Source organism: Chelonia mydas, chromosome 1 (genome assembly GCF_015237465.2).
Source record: "Chelonia mydas isolate rCheMyd1 chromosome 1, rCheMyd1.pri.v2, whole genome shotgun sequence".
Taxonomy (NCBI): domain Eukaryota; kingdom Metazoa; phylum Chordata; order Testudines; family Cheloniidae; genus Chelonia; species Chelonia mydas.
The window spans coordinates 196936669-196956042 of NC_057849.1; the positions used below are offsets into that span (position 1 = coordinate 196936669).

Here is a 19374-nt window from a genome sequence, read left to right on the forward strand (position 1 = left end):
CAGCCAGGGAAGGGCTTCTTGTGAAAGGAGACAAGCTTTAGATGCCTTGGCTCTTGAGATGGGGCCCATGCTGCACAGGACTGATGTGATCAACCTATACTGTGCTTCAGAGCAACCATTGCATTCAGAAATTACAAGGGATAAATATCCACCAACAAGGGAAGGGAGTGTAATGATTGCTTATTCCAGGCCAGGACTTAGGGAGACCCTGAGTGGTGACACAAGGCAGCACAGGCTGTGTCAGTCTGGGAACAAGAGAATCAGAGAGAATCACAGGGTCCGCCTGCATCCAGCAGCCTCAGTAAAGAATCCTTCTATTCTATCTTTACAGTTGAGTCACCACTCTTCCCTACCACCAGGGACACTACGGGGCAGTTGCCATAGCTGTGTGCACTTGAAGATTATAACATCAGTAAAAACAAAGCTAAGCCCTTACTCAAGCTGTTCTTGTGAGGAACAGCAGTGTGAATAGAGCAGTCAAAGAGGTCAGAGACTAGTAGGAGAAATCCTTCCACAGTGGTTACCTCCCTGCACCCGCGTCTCTTTCTAGCTATTGGTTCTTTATAGCAGCTAGGTAGCAAGAAGGCCAGTCATGGCAGAAGACAGAAATATGTGGCTGTCACCCATATTATAGTGGAATCACAACCAATACCGCTGGTTTAATGGCCCTAAGAGATGACAGCATATACAGTAGATCATTAGTTGTCAATTTGTTGCTGATCCTTGGGTTAGGAGGAAAGGCAACGTTATACATATGGCAACCTGGTGAGCTTCTGCTGACACAATCTAATTTACTAATACAAATCTCACCAAGGGAACAATAACTCCCCCTCCATGAAGTATCAACACAGCAGACTCTGTATGCAAGCTAGATTATGCTGGCATCATCAAAACTGATTCTAAAATTACTTAATTTTAGGCACAGTCACGTGAGTTTATATATAACAAACAACAACAAGGTACCAGCAGCAAAGAGGCTGTGTGAAGTGAATGATATCACTGCTGGGAGTGAAAGAACAACCTAAGCGTTGAAACCTACAGGCAGGTCTTAGGACCAGATCCTCAGCTGATGTAGATGGGCATAGCGCTAGTGACTTCAGTGGAGCTAGGCTGATTTACACCAGCAGAGGATCTGGCCCCTGATCTGGTTTAATGGCTTATTCTATCCACCCTGTCTAGGTTTTCATACTACACTGCTCTGTAATATCTGAGTGCTTGAATTGTGGTCTTTTAGCTACTGAAACTGAACTGATTGTAGAGGGCAACCCCTCGATGGAGACAACAGGGGAGCATTTGTTCCTCTGTACATTATTTACTAGCTCACTTACTTAGTCTCATCAGTAGATTTGTGGGGAGCAATTTCTCTCTTGTTCTTATACACCCCAGTGGGCACATTCCTGACATCTCATCAATAAGACAGTACAAACACACCCGCTATTAGCAATATGTTTTCCACAGTGAGAGAAACCAGCAACAAAAGGATCAGTAACTTCTTAAAGCATATGCACGGAGGCTAAAGGTATGCCTACACGGCAGTCAGAGGTGTGAGTGCAGCGCATGTAGACAGACCCAGATGAGCTTTAATCTAGCTAGCACTCATGCTAACCACAGTAACACCAGCTTCAATGCAGGTTGTACAAGCCCACGCAGGACCCTGGGTACTTGTGCAGCCAGTGCATACTTAGGTTCATATGGCCACAACTTCACTACTGTTGGTACTCATGTTAGCTCATCTACACAAACATTTTGTTCGTGGCAAGCTGGGCTGTGAATCTACCTCGCGCTAGCCTGCCATAGACAAACTGACTGTGTGGATCCTGCTGACATGCATTAATAGTTCATTAATATGCTTTGATCTAATCCCAACTCATCAGCAGGGTCCCCCTGTACAGTTAGCCCATGGCAGGCTTGTGCGGGATAGAGTCGCACCCTATCTTGCTGCAAATGAAATGTGTGTGTAGATAAACCGTAGATTAAAGCTAGTTTGGGTACGTTTACACATGCTGGAATTACACCTCCCATCACAGTGTAGACAGACCCTAAAGCTCCCATGTGTCTCCTGTATTCCTAAAGGCTAGAGTTGCCTGAGAACTCTTAATGAGGATACACTGCTGTGATTAATGTTCCAGTGTGTGCTTGTGTTTGAATTGGAGAGCCACTGAGGTGTGTGCTGCTTCTTTGGCTCTCCACCTCCCCAGAACCTTTCGCTGTGCTTTTGGGGAAACCTTAAGCATTTAAGGGAATCCAAGTGGGAGCTTTGTGATGCAGTGAATGAAGCCAGCCAAACTTGACCCACTCCCATTTGTTTTGCACTGGGCAGTGTATGTGCTCTGCACTCCAGAGCCAGAGCACCTGACCTGCTGAAGTGTGTGGGGTTAGGCTGCGCTCTAATGGCTACAGCTTGCAGGGGATAGAAACCCTGATATGGCAACAGCCAATGGAGATTCTTCTTTAGCTGAAGCGTTTGGGACTTGTGGGACAGAATATCCTGAGCTTTCTCCCCGTTGATGGCTGAGAGCGTCTATCCATGTGGCCTCTGGCTATGGAACTATCTCGGTAGGCTTCTGCCTGCAACACCCTCCTGGGTTTACTATTAAATCAAGCCTTCGTCCTTCCACCCCCGCTGTCAGCAGCACAAGATCTTGAGGAAAGCTTTGCGGAACTCAGTGTTAAAGGTCGTGTAGATGATGGGGTTGAGAGCGCTGTTTACATAACCAAGCCATGTGGTGGCACTGTAGAGCTCTGGGGTTACGTGACAAGCCTGGCAGTGAGTGTTCAGGATGTGGGTCATGAAGAATGGCAGCCAGCAGACTATGAATGTCCCTAGGGTTTAAAGGAGAGACGAGATAACATATTGACTTTGGATTAACGCTGTTGCTCAGGGCTAAACTCTGCCCCACTTATACCCATGCCAGACTGGGTTCTTCTGCCAGAAGTGTGACTGGGCAAGTCACCTCACCTCACCATGCCTCAGTTTCCCCTTTTGTAAAGTGAGGTTCATATCACCCACATATTCCCTGCATGCACATGTTCACCAACTCAGGCTGGTTCCTGCTCTTTAAGACACATGTAACTCAATAAACTATAGAAACAGATAGAGAGGTGTGATCTTATTTACAGAGAGAGGGGCATCATCCTAATCTCCACTACTGGGAGATTGACACTGCTGCAGCAGGGATTGATTTAGCATGTCTAGTAAAGACCCACTAAATCAGTAGAGTACTCTGTGATCAACGGGGTTGCCAACCCTCCTGGTTTCGCCAGGAGTCTCCCAGAATCAGGTTTGATCTTCCATAGGCTACTGCAGCCAAACTGGGAGATTTTAGGCACTAAAACTCCAGCGGGGCTAAGGAGGCTCCCTGCCTGCCTTGGCTCTGCACCGCTCCTGGAAGCAGTCGGCATCTCCCTGCGGCCCCTGGGGGTCTCCGTATGCTGCCCCTTCCCAAGCGCTGGTTCCACAGCTCTTATTGGCTGGGAACTGTGGACAATGGGAGCTGCGGGGGCGGTGCCTGCAGGTGGGGGTAGCGCACAGAGACCCTCTTGCCCCCCACCCAATAGCCGCTGCCAGAGCGATGTGCCGATCGCTTTTGGAAACCGTCTGAGATAAGCGCCACCTGGCCAGAGCCTGCACCCTGGTTCCCCTCCCCCAGCCCTGAGCCCCCTCCCACACTCAAACTCCCTCCTAGAGCCTGCACCCCTCACCCTCCCCACTCTCCCGCACCTCCTCCTGCACCCAAACTCCCTCCCAGTGCCTGCACCCAACCCCCTGCCCCAGCCTGGTGAAAGTGAGTGAGGGTGGGGGAGAACAAATAACAGAGGGAGGGGAGGATGGAGTGAGTGGGGGTCGGGGCCTGGAAGAAGGGGCATGGCTGTGGCCTCAGGAAAGGGGCGGGGCAGGGGCGGGGAAAGGGTGTTTGGGTTTGTGTGATTAGACTGTTGGCAACCCTACCCAGTACTCCAGCTCTCTGAGAAGAGTAAGGGAAGTCAACTGGAGAGTGTCTCCCGTCAACTCAGCACGGTGTAGACGCTGCAGTAAGTTGACCTAAGCTACATCGACTCCAGCTATGTTATTCACGTAGCTGTAGTAGCGTAACTTAGGTCAACTTACCCCGGAGTGAAGACAAGCCCTAAGGGACTTTTCTTATTGACCTACAACTGGGGTGGTGGTCAAAAATAAGTGATAGCTCAAAAGATTCACAGTACAGAGGGGCACCCAAAAGTTGAGATGATTATCAGAACTTTTAAGTCTCTCTTCCTTGTCCCTTAACATTTCCTTCTGTGGAAGAAGAGATCTTTCTGAATTCAGTAGAGCTACAATGATTCACACCAGCTGGGGCTCTCAGTTACAAAAGTCCCTTATATCACTTTATGCTAGTATTTTGAATTTCAATAGCATCTCACATGTGGAGATCTCAAAGCACTTTCCAAACACTTAGCCTCACAGCGAGATGGTTAAGCAGAATGCTTCTCACTCACCCAGAACGATAGCCAGCATTTGTGTGGCCTTCCTCTCCCTCAGCTGTACTGTCCGGGGCTGCTGGTGCACTAGCTTCAAAGAGGTCAAGGTTTTGCCATTGCTGAGTTTATGCACCTCCAAGTCCTGTTCCCTGCTTCTCCTCTCCTCTTTTAGCTCATTTCCATTGGTCCCGGTCCTGGGGAAGGAAGCTTGGTGGCAGAAGCTGCAGTACGGCTGCAGATCAGAGGGGGTCAGCAGCTTCTTTTCAGGGGAAAGCTCTTGGATTGGGGATTTTAGCTGCAGATGGGATGAGAGGGGGTCTTGGTGCCCATGGTGCAAAGTTTCCTTCTCTTTGTGCTCCTGAAATGGAGGAATCCACAGAAATGTCAGGAAATAGGGTGAACAATGCAGTTTGCCAGACCAAGTGTAAAGCGGGACTCAAGGGAGCTCTTGTTCCCTTTCAGCAGCAAGGAGTAGGCCTGAATCAATGCCCAGGATGCAAATTCACCCAAACTTTGGGTAGGTTCCAGATCCATTCTTGGAGCTGGAGCTGAACTTTGCACCTGACCCCTATCTCACAGTGGGATGACCTAGAACCCTGCATCTCTACTTTGCACTAAGGCCCAGATCCTCAAAGGTGTTCAGGCTCCTAACTTGTATTAATATCAGTGGAAGTTAGGAGTCTAAATTCCTTTGAGGACCTGTGCCCTAGCTCTGTCTTTAACTGGATGAACAAGAGCCCTGGATGTGAACCTTCCACTTCCCAGCCGCCCGACTTTGGAGTATATTTGTGCTTAGTGGTATTCCCTGCCTCCCCTTATGCATATTTTCCAGTGTAGCATTATTGTGAGGAAACCTCACACATTAATTCAATATTGTGGAGCCACATATGGAGCAGAGCAAGCAGAATTCTGTAGCTGTTTGACCCTTTGTGAGGAGAGCTTTAACAGTTTGCAATCCCTGAGGCTCTGATAATTAAAAATATCCATAAAAATGAAAGGAAAAAAAAAAGCCAGAATGCTGTAGGGTCATTCTGTCACAGCTCTGAAGAAGCACTGATTTAGGCCTTGCCCTTCTCTGCTGTGATGGTCTTAGAGAGTGGAGATACGGATACAAGCTCCAGAACAGTATCCCCTTGTTTGAGGACCGGACAAGGCTTTGGTTGGAGCCCCTATTCCAGCAATGTTTCTGCGGAGCAACAGGAGGTATTTTTCTCCCTCCACACCTAGCACTGAATGCCTTGACTTGCAACACCCCCCCAGATTGGGGAGCAAGCGTCAAACCCAGGTTTCCTATGTATTGATGGAAAGTGCTAAGCAATAAGCTCCCCAGGCTCAGTTTAAGGGATGGGAGTGGAGGCAGAGAATGCGCTGGCATTTGGTGAGTTCAGACTGCTTTCATGTGGGTCTTACTTTCTGTGTGTAACAGGCTTTGATGCTGATGCTATGGCTGCCCTGCCTGGAGAGGCTTCGCTTCCTCTGTCTCTGCTTCAGCACAAAATAAATCCGGACATAAAGCAGCAAGGTGACCATGAAGGGAAGGTAGAAGGATACCATCGAAGAATAGATGACAAAATCAGGGTTGGATATGGAACAGACACTAGGATCCCCTGGAGAAAGAGAGAGAGAGAAAGAGAGCGGGAATGGTTAGACTTCTATGGACTTCAGGAACTACAAGGATGTTTTGGTGCACATCAAGGTAAAACAAAGTGTTGCTCATGGGCCAAATGTGGCCTGTGTTTAATGCAGCCGAGGACTATGTCACAGAGGTGCAACTCCAGAGATATAGGGCAGCATGCCAAGTTACATTTCGGCCTATCTGTCTGTCTGTCTGTCTCTACTCATCACAGTGGTATGTGAGTGCCTCCACTTTCTGGGTAGTCTAGGCTGAGCTGGTCAAGCACAGACCAATGCACTAGAACAGCAGCAGGTCAATGTCAGACTGGAGAGTGCCCTCAAATATAGGGCCTCCTTGTGAATTGAACCCTTTCCCCGCTTTAGATGCAGGATTTGTAGTTCTCAGCAGCTGCCTCTGACAGTTGTAGGCCACCTTTGGCCATTGGGCCAACTTTGGGCACCCCCATTTCTAATCGTGCTCAGGCACTCCTGCTCTGGAAATTGCTGTTACCTGTGGTATTGAAGCCAAACAGGAGGGGGCAGGACACAGCAAATGCCAACATCCAGACCATCACGATCATAATGGAAACCCTCCTGCAGGAGCTCTTCCCTGTGCCATACTGATACTGAACTGGCATCGCCACTGCTGTGTACCTGCGAAAGGAACCAGCTCCAAAGAGAGAGGGAGGAGGAAGAAAGGCGTGGAAAGGAGACAGTGATCGAAACAAAAGAGACAGAGAGTGAAAGAGAGAGAGAGAAAGGGCCCAGGTTTGACAGGGAGGAGCGAAGGCAGTGTGAGAATGGGAGACAGGGAATATGATAGTGAAAGTAGTGGATATAAGAGAGAGGGAGAGAACCAGGAGATTGAATAATTAGAGCAAGGATTTGCAATGGTGGTAAGCAGGGTGGGAAAGGGAACAAGAGAAACAACAGAGAAGCAGACTGTCACTTATCATCCCTAAGGTTAATGCTGAACAGCTGATATTGCCCCAGTGGTGAGGCAGAAGGCTAGAATGGAGGCTACTAGCTCTGGATGCCGTGAGATCTGGGGAAGATGACAGATATGGCTGGAAACTCAGGGCATGAGCCAACTCATTGATCCTGTCATTCAAATCAGTGGAAAGGCTCCCACTAACTTCAGTGGGCTTTGGACCAGGCGCTCTGCGAGGCTTGCTTTGCACAGTTTCCTCTGAATCATGGTAAAAGGAGAATGGCAGGATGTGTTTCTCCCCCAGTCTCCCAACCCCCAGGGACTTCAGCCCCCTAAAGCTGCACCTTCTGAGGTCTGTGCTGAGTTTTGTGGCCATCCCTATCACCACCACACACAGACATTGTCATAAATATAAAGGGAAGGGTAAACACCTTTAAATCCCTCCTGGCCAGAGGAAAAATCCTTTCACCTTAAAGGGTTAAGACGCTAAGATAACCTCGCTGGCACCTGACCAAAATGACCAATGAGGAGACAAGATACTTTCCACGCTGGAGGGGGGGGCGGGAAACAAAGGGTTCACTCTGTCTGGGTGATGCTTTTGCCGGGACCAGAGCAGGAATGCAGGTCAGAACGCCTGTAAAGAGTTAGTAAGCAATCTAGTTAGATATGCGTTAGATTCTGTTTTGTTTAAATGGCTGATAAAATAAGCTGTGCTGGATGGAATGTATATTCCGGTTTTTGTGTCTTTTTGTAACTTAAGGTTTTGCCTAGAGGGATTCTCTATGTTTTGAATCTGATTACCCTGTAAGGTATTTACCATCCTGATTTTACAGAGGTGATTCTTTTACTTTTTCTTTAATTAAAATTGTCTTTTAAGAACCTGATTGCTTTTTCCTTGTTCTTAAGATCCAAGGGTTTGGGTCTGTGTTCACCTATGCAAATTGGTGAGGATTTTTATCAAGCCTTCCCCAGGAAAGGGGGTGTCGTGCTTGGGGGGATATTTTGGGGGGGAGACGTTTCCAAGTGGGCACTTCCCTGTTCTTTGTGTAACACTTTGATGGTGGCGGTGTTTAACCTAAACTGGTAAGAATAAGCTTAGGGGTCCCCACATCTGTACCCTAGAGTTCAGAGTGGGGAAGGAACCTTGACAGACATTCACTGGAAATTGATTTAAACACTAATCCCTTCAGTCCCACAATGTTACCAGTCATCTGCTTCACTTCAGGGTGCGTTAAAACTATGGCAAGGCTGGAGAGCACATCAAGATAGTTTTTCTCTCTTTTTTAAGTTGTGTTTAGTAAAACCTCACAGGTGAGACTTTCAAAGACAAAGGGAACTTAAGCGCCCACTCCCATTGAAAGTCAATGGGAGTTAGAGGCCTAATTCACTTTTGTATTTTTGAAAATCTTCCCCTCTATTATCAAGGCCTGGAAAACCACCCCATGAACACTTTCCTTGTATGATGTGCATCTTTGCCCGACCCTCTGTTTCCCTGCCTTTTTATAGCATAAGCTCTTTCTGGCAGGGACTGTGCCATCTTCCGTGTTTGTACAGCACCTAGCACATGGGAGGTACGACTGTAGCAACAACAGTACTAGTCATAATGATGATGGTGGCTGGAGGCTTTCAAGAAGGACTGGATTCTCCCAGATGATCTGCTTTACCATTGGCCTTTAGACAAGGTATTTGTACCCAACCATTGTGCAAGCAGGCCCAGCCTGCTGTCCCTTCCATCCTCAGTCCCGAGACCTACCCCTAGCTTCATGCTAATCTCCTTGGCTCCTACCTGTCAATGCTGATAGCACAGAGGTTTAAAATGCTGGCTGTGCACATCATCACATCCATAGTGACAAAGATGTCGCAGCAGACACGGCTGAAATTCCAGACTCCTCCAGTCACCTGAGCATCAATTTCAAAATATTAGCCTTGTTTCACACTGGATACCAATGCATTGCACGTCTATTTGTCCTTCCATCTGAGGATATCAAAATGACTGTGTGAACATTAATAATGCATTATTATGCCTTTTTTATAGAGGGGGAAACTGAGGCATGTACTGTTTAAGCAATTTGCCCAAAATCATACAGTAGTAGGTCAAGAATAGAACCAGGAGTCCTGATTCCCATTCCACTGCTTTGTGTGCGCTGCAAGGGGATGAAGGTGAGAAAATTAGGAGAAAACAGCCCTACCCCAACATTTTAGCATGAAGACTGCCACAGAAATTGAATTACAACTAATGTAATACACAGTTCCTCTGTTTAAGGAAAATCACAGACAAAACAAATACAAAATGAGTGGCTAAGAATGTTTCCCAGCTTGGCTTCTGGAATTATTCCAGATTCCAAATTATTCCAAATTCTGCACACGCTCAGATCAACACTCGGGCATGTAAATGCCTGGTATACCTAGGTAAGCACCAGTGCGGAGGCCCAACTGCAGAATTGTAATGTCCTCTTTAAGAGCTAGTGTTGGGAAGTTGAATCTACAGGAGATGCTTTGGGAATTCTGAACACACCAAGGGTCAGATGTGATCACCTCCTAGATTATTAGTTACTGAAGAACAGACCATAGCTCCTTGGACTGTTCATTCCCCCTAGATTTCTAATAAAGACTCAGTGTTGCTGACTCACCTCTGGCACTGATGCCAGGCTAGAATTCCACTGGCTAGGTCGTAAAGCACCAAGGATCATTAAGCTGTTCAGAGCACTTGATGAATTGTCCATTACAGGACCTCTAATAAATTTGTTGCTAGTGCTGGTGAAAAGTGTTAGAGTGACAGCCACGGAGACAGAATGCTTGTTTTTAATCCACAGAAAATCAAGGGCAACAGAAAGGATTGCTTCCCCCAACCTTTCCACCCCGCAGAAATAGTGGAGGAAAAAGCTGCTTCGAATGAGGGAATTTGCCCTACTTTTTTACTCAGGATCACAGCTCATGGTTTCAATGGGCTCCTCACCTGCTTCAATGCAGTGGCAGCAGCAATGACCAAGAGCACTTGGTCAGGGTGTTGCGACCTTTCCTTTCAGATGTGGATCTCGCCACAGTGATCCCTGCCATTTTTCCCTCCAGACTGGATCATTGCAATGTGCTCTACACCTGAAAACCATTCGGACCTGTCAGCTAAGTGCAGAACGTGGCTGCCAGCTTGTTGAATTGGGGCTTCTCATAGAGACCATATTACCCATGTGCTCTGTGATCTGCACTGGCTCCCAGTTCATTTCTGGGGGCAGTTTGATGTGTTGGCTTTAAGCAATAAATCCCTAAAGAGGATGGGTGCTGGTTATTGCAGCAGCTGCCGCCCTCCCTGGGTGATACCACGGCAGATGTGATCAGCAGAAGTGCTCAGACTTACTGTCCCCTCATTGACAAGGAAGGGGCCTGGAGAGGGGAGGGGTGCTTGACTCCAGAAGTAATTTTCTTTGCTGTTCCACAGGAGTCTGAAATTGTTGAAATTGGGGGCTGGGGTGTGGGAGAGGGCTCTAGGCTGGGGCAGGAGGTTCGGGTGTGGGGGGGTGAGGGCTCAGGCTGGGGGTGTGGGCTCTGGGGTGGGGCTGGGGATGAGGGGTTTGGGGTGCAGGAAGGGGCTCAGGGCTGAGGTAGGGTGTTGGGGGGGTGTGGGGTGCTGGCTCCCAGTTTGGATGCAGGAGGGGACTCCGGGCTGGGGCAGGGGGTTGGGATGCGGGAGAGGGTTTGGGATGTGGGGGTCCCAGTGATGTTTACCGCAGCTCCCAGAAGCAGCTGCCAGGTGCCTGAAGCCCCTAGGCACAGGGCGGTTCCGCGCGCTGTCCTCGCACCCTCAGACGCCACCCCCACATCTCCCATTGGTTGCAGTTCCTGGCCAATGGGAGCTGCAGAGCTGGCACTAGGGGTGGGGGCAGTACATGGAGCATCGCTGGCCACCCATGTGTCTAGGGGCTTCAGGGACCTAGTGGCCGCTTCCGGGAGCCTGCCTTAGCCTGGGGCCCTACTGCGCTGCCAACCGGACTTTTAACGGCCCGGTTGGTGGTGTTGACCGGAGCCACCAAGGTCCCTTGTTGACCAGGCATTCCAGTCAAAAACCAGACGCCTGGCAACCCTAGCTAGTACCAGTCCCCTAGCACTAGCTTCCCTGTTCTGGATATCAGTCTCGGAGGGCCAGGATTTCTCTCTCTCTCTCTCTCTCACACACACACCCCACCCGCCCCCATCTGCTAATGAATCTGGTCTCCTGATTGGTTGAAGACTCCAGCAGGCACTTTCTTAACACCTGTAGCAGGGCTGGGTCTCTGGCTGCTCAGTACAGTTCTATGCTTGCAGCTGTGTTTCTGGTCTTGATCTTGCCTACTCCTTGCTCTTTGTAGTTAGTTCCTGTTCCTGCTCTGGCTGCTACTCTGGTTCTGACTCTTGCCCCCTGCTTCCTGGCTCTGGCTTGTTCCCTGGACTGGGTAATTTGGTTCCTCATTTGGGTTCTGGTCACTAGGCCTGATCACCCCTATTCAGCCATTAGGCCAGCCTCCTGTCCTGACCATTAGGTAAGGCTGCCCACAGCGTGTTTCTTAACACACATGCCTCTCTCCATGCTGGCAAAGGGGGGCCTTCAAAAAAATAAAACCAAATTCATTTTTTGAAATGAAAACGTTACCTCTGGAAGCATATTATGTCTGTAACAAATACCTCTGATTCCCAGCTATGGGATGGCATGAGGTCTTGCTCTCAGCTCCTGCTGCCATAGTGATCTGTGTAGGAGGAGAGAAACCAGAAAGAAGCCTCCCTTCCATAAACTAAGTATAATCAGAGGTGCAGAGTGAGCTAGTGCCGGGGTCTAATTTTATCCTCCCGAGGGAAAACCTGAGGGGAGGAGTAAGGAGGAATCCAAATTCTTATTTCAGGCGGTTGGATTTGCCCTCCTTTTGCAGAAGAACTGGGGGGGTTCAGCTTCCAAACTCTGCAGATTTCCTGGGATCCAAGTGGATCCTGGACATCAACCAGACATTTGCACTGGCTCCTTGCAACCTACGCCAGCTTCCTGAGAGTATGGCTTCAAGGACTCCTCAACGGACAGCTGCTTCCCCATAAGGGGATGCATCATAGCAGAGAGAGGCTCTACAAGAAAACTAATGCAGTATCTGAGTGTAATAATTTTCCTCCTCATTTCCTGTTGGGTAAGTGGGGAATGATGGGCTCCCTCTCTTATCCCCAGTCTGCATACAGCCTTCCTGGACCTACAGAAAGTGATGAATGAGGTCTGGAGCAGAGCATGATGGTGTCATGAAAGTGGCTTCCTACCACGCCATGGGCAACCAAGTTGTAGAATTCCTCACGTCAGGAACACTCATGCAAGGTCAGTTAGTAAGTGGTACTGTTATTAATTTCAGCTTCTAAGGCAACAGGCAGTGTGGAAAGTGCAGAAAGCAAATGAGGAGGCAATTCTCTGAAATGAGACCACTCTGCTGCTGCTTAATGTTTTTAATTCCTGTAAACTATGTGCTTGAGTGACTGAAGCATTCAGCATCTGTTCAGCTCCCCTTCCTGGTCCTACTGCTCAGTATCTGAAATGCTTGTTGTTATTCATTAGTTACTGTTTATTTCATGCCAGCATTCCCAGAGATGTGCAAAATGTGGTGATATATTGTGCTATCTGGTGCTTTTCTTGAAAGCTAAGATTCTCACCTAATCATGTGTCTCCTGGAAACACATGATTAGGTGAGAATCTTAATTTTTATTTTATTTTTTTTAAATGAAAGCTAAGTTTCTAGCCCTCATGGCTGGGGAGAAGAGCTTGAAAACCTGAACCATAAAGGCTATGACACTAGAAAACAAAGGCCCTACAAGTTATTTTTATAAATCTAAATTTGTAAACCCATGTCATGATATTTTGAGACCAACGTTATGACTTTTTGAATGTGTGAAGCTGACAATACTGAAATTTTTGCAAGAGAATCACAAAAAGGGCATCTGGCTTCATAGTTTGATGCAAACACAAAACTCATTACAAGTTCGTCATAAGGTCTGTGGCGCTTCAAGAACCTTTCACCAGAAGTTGGAGTCAGGAGGTTGCATCAAAGCCAGGTGCAGATGACGCAGCTCATGTATGTCAAATGTGGTAGCTTACAAAGTCCTGGGCTCATTAGCACATGAAAATCTGGGAATATGAACCACTGGAAGTGATACTGAAGAAAATTTTGGCAGAAAATGCTCTGAAGTGAAACCTCTCAGGGTTACACATTCAGACTAGACTGACTACATACTGAGTCTTAGCATATAGAAAAGGGATGTTTGTCAGATCAAAATGATGGGTTGAAATCTGTTCTCATTTGTCCCAGTCAGCACTTCTAAATGTGGAGTAACTCTATTGAAGTCAGTGGAATTACTCAATATTTGTCCCAGGGTAGCTGAGATCAGAGTTTGACATAGATTATTACAGTTGAAAAATTTTTATAGACCTAATTTGCCTTTTGCTATTTTTGATCTTTCTTTTCTTCTTCTATTCCGTTTAGCTTTGTTAATGAAACTAGAACTTGTCAGTTTGCCTTTCTGGTTCTCATATTGTAGTTGGGATACTTATATGACCTTCCTAGTGCCTTTCATCTGAGGATCTCAAAGCCTTTCATAACTATTTTACTAAATTAATCCTTGCAACCACCCTTGTGAATTAAGTGGGTTTTAACTCCATTTCACAGATGGTGAACCTGAGACACAGACAGATGAGGCGGCAGGCTTCTGAGATCACCCACTGAATCAGTGACATTGCTGGGAATAGAGCCCATGGGTGAAATCCTGGCAAAACTCCTCTTGACTTCAGATTTCTTGACTGCTAGTCCTGTGCTTTATCCACAAGATCAATGTTATGTTTAGCTTTTCCACCACTGTCGGAAATATTGCCAGTGAAAGGTATCGGATTGGCAGCCATGGAGACTCAAAAAAGGTAGAAATGATAAATGAAAAAACATTAAAATGTGACAGTCTCAAACACATCTTGAATAATAGGATTATAGTCTTCATTCCACTGAGCCCCTTTTGAAAATGTACAAAACGAAATATGGCCACCTGCAGATTTTAAAAGTTGTATCTGGGCACTGATGCCACACCTAGGAGTCCAGGAGCAATGATGAGCCCCGTGAAAACGTGAGGTTGAGAGTCACTTTGGCTGAAAGGTATGGTGGACTTGACGGTCTACTTCATTGTGCTTCTCACTGTCCATTAGCATTGTCTCTCTTATTCAAACGTGGCTTCCGCCACCTGGCTTCCCTCCAGATCTCAAACTCCGCCAGACGCTGGTGGTGGCTACCGTCTAGGTCTGAAGAAAAGGTGCTAGGTATCACTAGCATTCTGATGTTGCAGCCCATGTTCTGCATTGACTTTACAGAGATGTAAGGAAAGAAAGAGAGAGGCCACCAGGGGGATAAGCAGTTGCCCACCCCCCTCCTCTGAGATGTCAGACAATTCCATCCACCCCTGTGGAGATGGAATTTGCATCCACTCATGTCAACAGCAGCTCATGATCAAATATTTTTTTGAAAGATCTGTGGTAGCAGTAGCCATAAAGGGGACTGGGCTTCACTCACTTCCCTCAGGAAATCATCAGTCACTGTGATGAATGGGTGTTTTTGTGCCAAGAAACCTGACTGGTTGGGTTCCAAGACTTTGAAGCTATAAGATGATGCCATGGTTGGCCTGCTAGCACCATCTCAATCTTTCTCAGAAAGGGATGGTTATTGGCTCAGTGACATTTGACAAGGACATTAGGGTCCAGAGTTCATTTCTTGGACAGGGTCCAGGCCAGACTGTGTGAAGGCTGCCTATCAAAATGTTAACAAAGTGCTTTGGGATAGCAAATGACTTGTAAATGTAAAGCCTTCAACCACCTTTGGTTGTACCATAAATTATGAGATGGATGGCAGTAGGCTTCAGATGTGTCTTGGAAAACATGGACCCTGGAAATAACTATTTTACATGATTTTGGATATTGGAGTGAATTATTCAGTCTTCTCTGGGAATGATTGGTCACTGCACTATTGGACGAAACACAACAGACTCACCATCATACTAAAGAATGATGCTCACAGGTGAGAGACTGCAGCTAATAGGTGGGATCACCTATTCTACAAACAATGGAAAAAATCCACCTTCTGTACTCTAAGTTTCTCACCTTTGTGTTACTAGATGCATAGGAAGTGCTGTGTAATGGTCAGAGTAGTGGACTGGGAGTTAGGACTCCTGGGTTCTCTTCCTGACTGGCTTCTGTTTCTCTGTTTTCGTTTGGGTAAGGCACTATAGGGGTTAAAAGGTTTTTGCTGCTACAAAGTGGACCACCTTCCCATTCTTAAGCTGTGGCCCCAAAGCTGCATGGAGATGGAATTTGCACCACAATGTTCCTCAGTTTCCTGGTCCATAAAATGTGGATAATAAGAGGATTAATGAACTCATTGATGCTTACAGACCACTTTTCATTCTAGGATCTCAAGATATTGTAGATGTAAAGTGTTGTTGGTGTGACATGAGGATACTTTTCTAACAGCATTTATCTTTCACTATTAAAATTCCATTCACTCCAGTCTCTCCTTCCTGAGTATTTTTATTTTCTTTATTCCTTACCTTTTCTCATTTTGCCCCTCATTTTTTGCCTCCTTTCTATCTTTGTTTGCTTTCTCCTCTTGAGGTCATAGATCTAACATCTTAGTACTAGATATTCCTTATGTTAGCTGTGGGGTAGTTCTACATAGATTTTTCTGTGTTTTGCTACTGACTTAATTAGGAATGTGATGTGGCATGCAATATGGTATTCTTTCATTTCTGATCCACTATGATGTCATAAATAATAATCAGTGTCACTATTCATATCACCTATGAATAGAACAGGTCCTTCATTTCTCTTCAGGGTGATTCTGCAATGGATGTCAGTTTAGGAGAATGACCCAGATAACATAAAGGAAACATTAATGGAATAACAGTCTCCAAAGCCTTTGTAGGTTTAACCAGGCTTACTGACTGTAATCGATGCGCATTAGCTACAGTTGTTACATATCTCAGTGGGTTTCTCTGAACTTGTGCAAAAATAGCTTTAACAAGCCTCATGTAATAAACCTTCACTGATTTCCATCAATAAAAATAACCAAGCCAGGAGTGGCCCTACAGTTAGTGTTCTACACTGCTGTGTGGGGAAACTTGAATTTTAGGGTCATATTCTCCATTGCTCTGCACCACCTGTAGTCATTTATACCAATGCAAAGTCAAAAGGTACAATCTTCTACCCACTTAGCACTGGTGTATTTGACCGCATTGAATGCAGGGCAGTGGAGAGTCAGGCTCCCTGTCTCTCTTTCTCTGTGCCAGCAGGGCTTGAAAATTATTGCCAGGGACTGGCCTAACACCATTAGTGCTTTGGTACACTTTGTACTCCTGTGGGAATTCTGCACACAATAATTTTAAATTCTGCAAAATTCTGCATAGTTTATTTGTCAAAATAACACTATATAATCACACCCATTTCAATTATTTTGGTAATTTATTTCAAAATACCTATCCACAACTATGTGTGTAACAATAGACACAAAAGGAATTCCTCCACGAGTACATAGTTAACGAAACCCCTACAACAACCCAGTTCCTGTTTCCCTGCTCCCAGAGCCTAATGGGTGGGGGTGGGCATACACAGATCGCAGCTGCAGTACTCCCCAGCCCAGACAGTTGCACCCCATCCCCTCTAGAGCCCAGGGACCCAGAGGGAGAAACAGCCTGATGCTGGTCCCGGGGTTGTGTGGAGTTTCCTGTGTGACACCACCTTCCTTCAGGGTGTGCTGAGAACTGCAGCTGCCAGGAAGCCTCCGCTCCCTCCCCCTCCTCCCGGCAGTGTCTTCCACTTGTGAGCTGTGCTCTGCCAAGTCCAGCAGCCCCTAGTGGCAGCCAACAGCTCTGCAGCCCATTTCTGTGGAGGAAAAGGAAATCCTGTGCAAAAAATATTAACTTTTGTGCAAAGTCTGCATGTGGAGAGGTGCAGAATTTCCCCAGGAATAACTTTGTAGGAGGCCTGGATTCAACTTCTTTCTCCTGGCCCTCTGCTGCTTAGAGCAGCAGAAGGAGAGACCAGTCTGGGCAGTAGGCTCAGCTTGTGGAAGTATAGCAATGGGGAATGCTCAACAGTGACACTGCTGGCTGATTCAGGAGTGGCCTTCATGTGCTCTGAATGTGTCTCATTCATGTATAAATGCCACAAGGCACTGTTGCTATTTAAACATGGCCTAAGATGTACTCACCTCCAGGTATACCACCCACGGCATCACCAGTGTGGCCACCAGCAAGTCTGCCACGGCCAGGCTCACCACCAGGTAATTCGTTGTGGTCTGCAAGGTGCGTTCTCTTAGCACCGCCAGGCAGACCAGCACGTTCCCAAAGACGATGGCCAAAATCAGGGTGCAATAACAGAGGGCGTAGTAGGCATGGGAGTGTGGCAGGCCAGGCTCTGTTGAGTTCTCTTGCCCATGTGTGACAGAGGTAGTAGTGTTGAAATAGCTGTTGACTCTAGTGAAGAGCGCCATTGGGAGGCAGGTGGAGAGCTGAAAAGAGACACAGAGCAACTCTAGTAAGCAATATCTTCAGCTGTGACCTGCATCTTTCATCCAAATTATTCCACTGCTCTCTACAGGCTGTGAGCCAGATCCTGAAGCCTTTATTCAGGAGAGGCTCTTAAAGCCAGTGGGAGGTTTGCCTGAGTACAAACAGAGTAAAGGATTCAGGATTTTTAATCTATTTGTGTATCTAATGCACATTTCCTCTGTCAATGAAATGCAGCCATGTGGAGTTGGGCAGCTGTTTAGCAATGTACAACAACGCTGCACAACTGTGTAAGAGAGTTAGTGGAAAACACCATCCAACTGAGAGAGCAGAGGAAGTCCAGAAGGGCAGAATTGTAGTTACCTGAACTAGAATTTGGGCAGAACCCTGAAGCTAGCCTCTCTTCTTTTGCAAAAACTGCTATGGACTTCTTAATAACTGCATGTGATCAAGATTTTGGTTGTATAGTTTGGCCGAACAATGACACCTCCAATATCAGGAGCACCCTACAGTCATATTTGGCCTTAGGTTCAGTACTAACTCAGAAGACAAGCTGAGAATTCAGCCCTCAACTCTGTTTCAGCTGTTGCAGGTCTCAGCCTCTGAGCACGGTGTTTTTCATTGCAGCAGGCATGATCTGTATTCAACAGAACAAGAGAGAGTCACCATTATTGAATCACCATTACCATTTTCTGCAGTACTTCTCTGCTGAAGAAGGTATCCCATCCAATTACTGATCAGGTCCAATTGTGTTTTAGCTTGTAGGCTTATTACTTTTTATTGTGGCACTGATACTGTGCATTGCCCTTTCTAAACGCAGTAGAAGGAGCAATCCTTGCACTAGGAGCTCAGCTGATAGACTCACCACTCAAGGTAACCGGGCAGGAGCGAAATTCAGGGGGCTTCAAATTGTTCTCTTATAAGGCAGCTGCAATCATCCTCAACAAACATACTTTTCTCCATTTATAGTACTTAGATAGATGACTTATTTTAATTTGTTCCAGAGGTATTAAGCCTGCTGTCCCAGTGTTCCATTCTGTGACATTTAACTCATTTGCTTACTTTAATTATTTTGCTAATGCCCCCATCACTGAAGCATCTGGGCACATGTTTATTAAAAGCACTGCACAGGACTGTCCTGGAGGCGGTGCAAATGTTAGCCCTGTTCCACCCAACCTGTCTAAATGAAACCTTCCCTGTAATAGTTGAGACTTGTGCAAATCTTGACCAGAAACTGTGTCATGAACAATAAGTGGACAGATGGCCAGATTGCCAGTGGACAGAAATCCACATAATTTAAACTAGCATTAACTGCTCCCCTCCTTGACAATCTCATCAGAGAGGTCAAAGGCTGGATGGGCCATGGAAACTGAAGTCCTCTCTCTTCCCTAAATGTGGGTCCCCCAGGCGGGGGATGAGACCTATTAGCTATGGGGTGTGAAGGAAGCTTAGCCTGCTTCTGTCTATGCCGCACCACCTGTGGAGATGCATAGAGGTGCTCAGATACTTCAGTGCTGGCCGTGGAATAAGAATCAGTATAGAATAGAATCCAGTCTCCAGTGCTGATGAGTCAGCACTTTCCACCAGCAAGAAATTGATATTTTTTAAAAAAACAAAGCAATCAAAGTTAATGGAGCTTTTCCACATCTTGCACAAGGTTGCATGTGAGTTTATGCTGGTCCTGATTTAAAGAAGACCAGCTAGAGCTATGCACAGCCATGATCCATTCTGTGATATCTTTTATGGCAGAGCACTTCTGGTACTGTAAATACTGTGCTGAACGCCTAGCAATCAATCAGCATTTATTCTCTTCAACTATGTAATACCAACTCCTTCACCTA

General features: G+C 46.6%; 2 protein-coding genes across 3 annotated transcripts in view; one reads left to right on the forward strand and one right to left on the reverse strand.

Moving 5' to 3' along the window:
- Positions 1-343: 343 nt before the first annotated feature.
- DRD3 (dopamine receptor D3) lies at positions 344-17530 on the reverse strand. The gene is made up of 6 exons (XM_007062084.3): positions 17236-17530; positions 8790-8902; positions 6584-6726; positions 5869-6065; positions 4477-4816; positions 344-2823 (listed from the first exon to the last, which is right to left on the reverse strand). The coding sequence occupies exons 1-6, from the start codon at positions 17515-17517 to the stop codon at positions 2627-2629; spliced, it is 1272 nt and encodes a 423-aa protein (XP_007062146.1). The 5' UTR covers positions 17518-17530; the 3' UTR covers positions 344-2626.
- The window catches only part of TIGIT (T cell immunoreceptor with Ig and ITIM domains), a 55437-nt gene continuing 46946 nt past the window's right edge, over positions 10884-19374 (forward strand). Inside the window, exons 1-2 of one of the 2 annotated variants that reach the window (XM_043538673.1) lie at positions 10884-11514; positions 12183-12323. In XM_043538673.1, coding sequence (XP_043394608.1) covers positions 12221-12323 — 103 coding nt within the window. In that variant the 5' untranslated portion in view covers positions 10884-11514; positions 12183-12220. The remainder of the gene's footprint in view (positions 11515-12182; positions 12324-19374) is intronic. The other variant, XM_043538674.1, reaches the window with a different exon arrangement.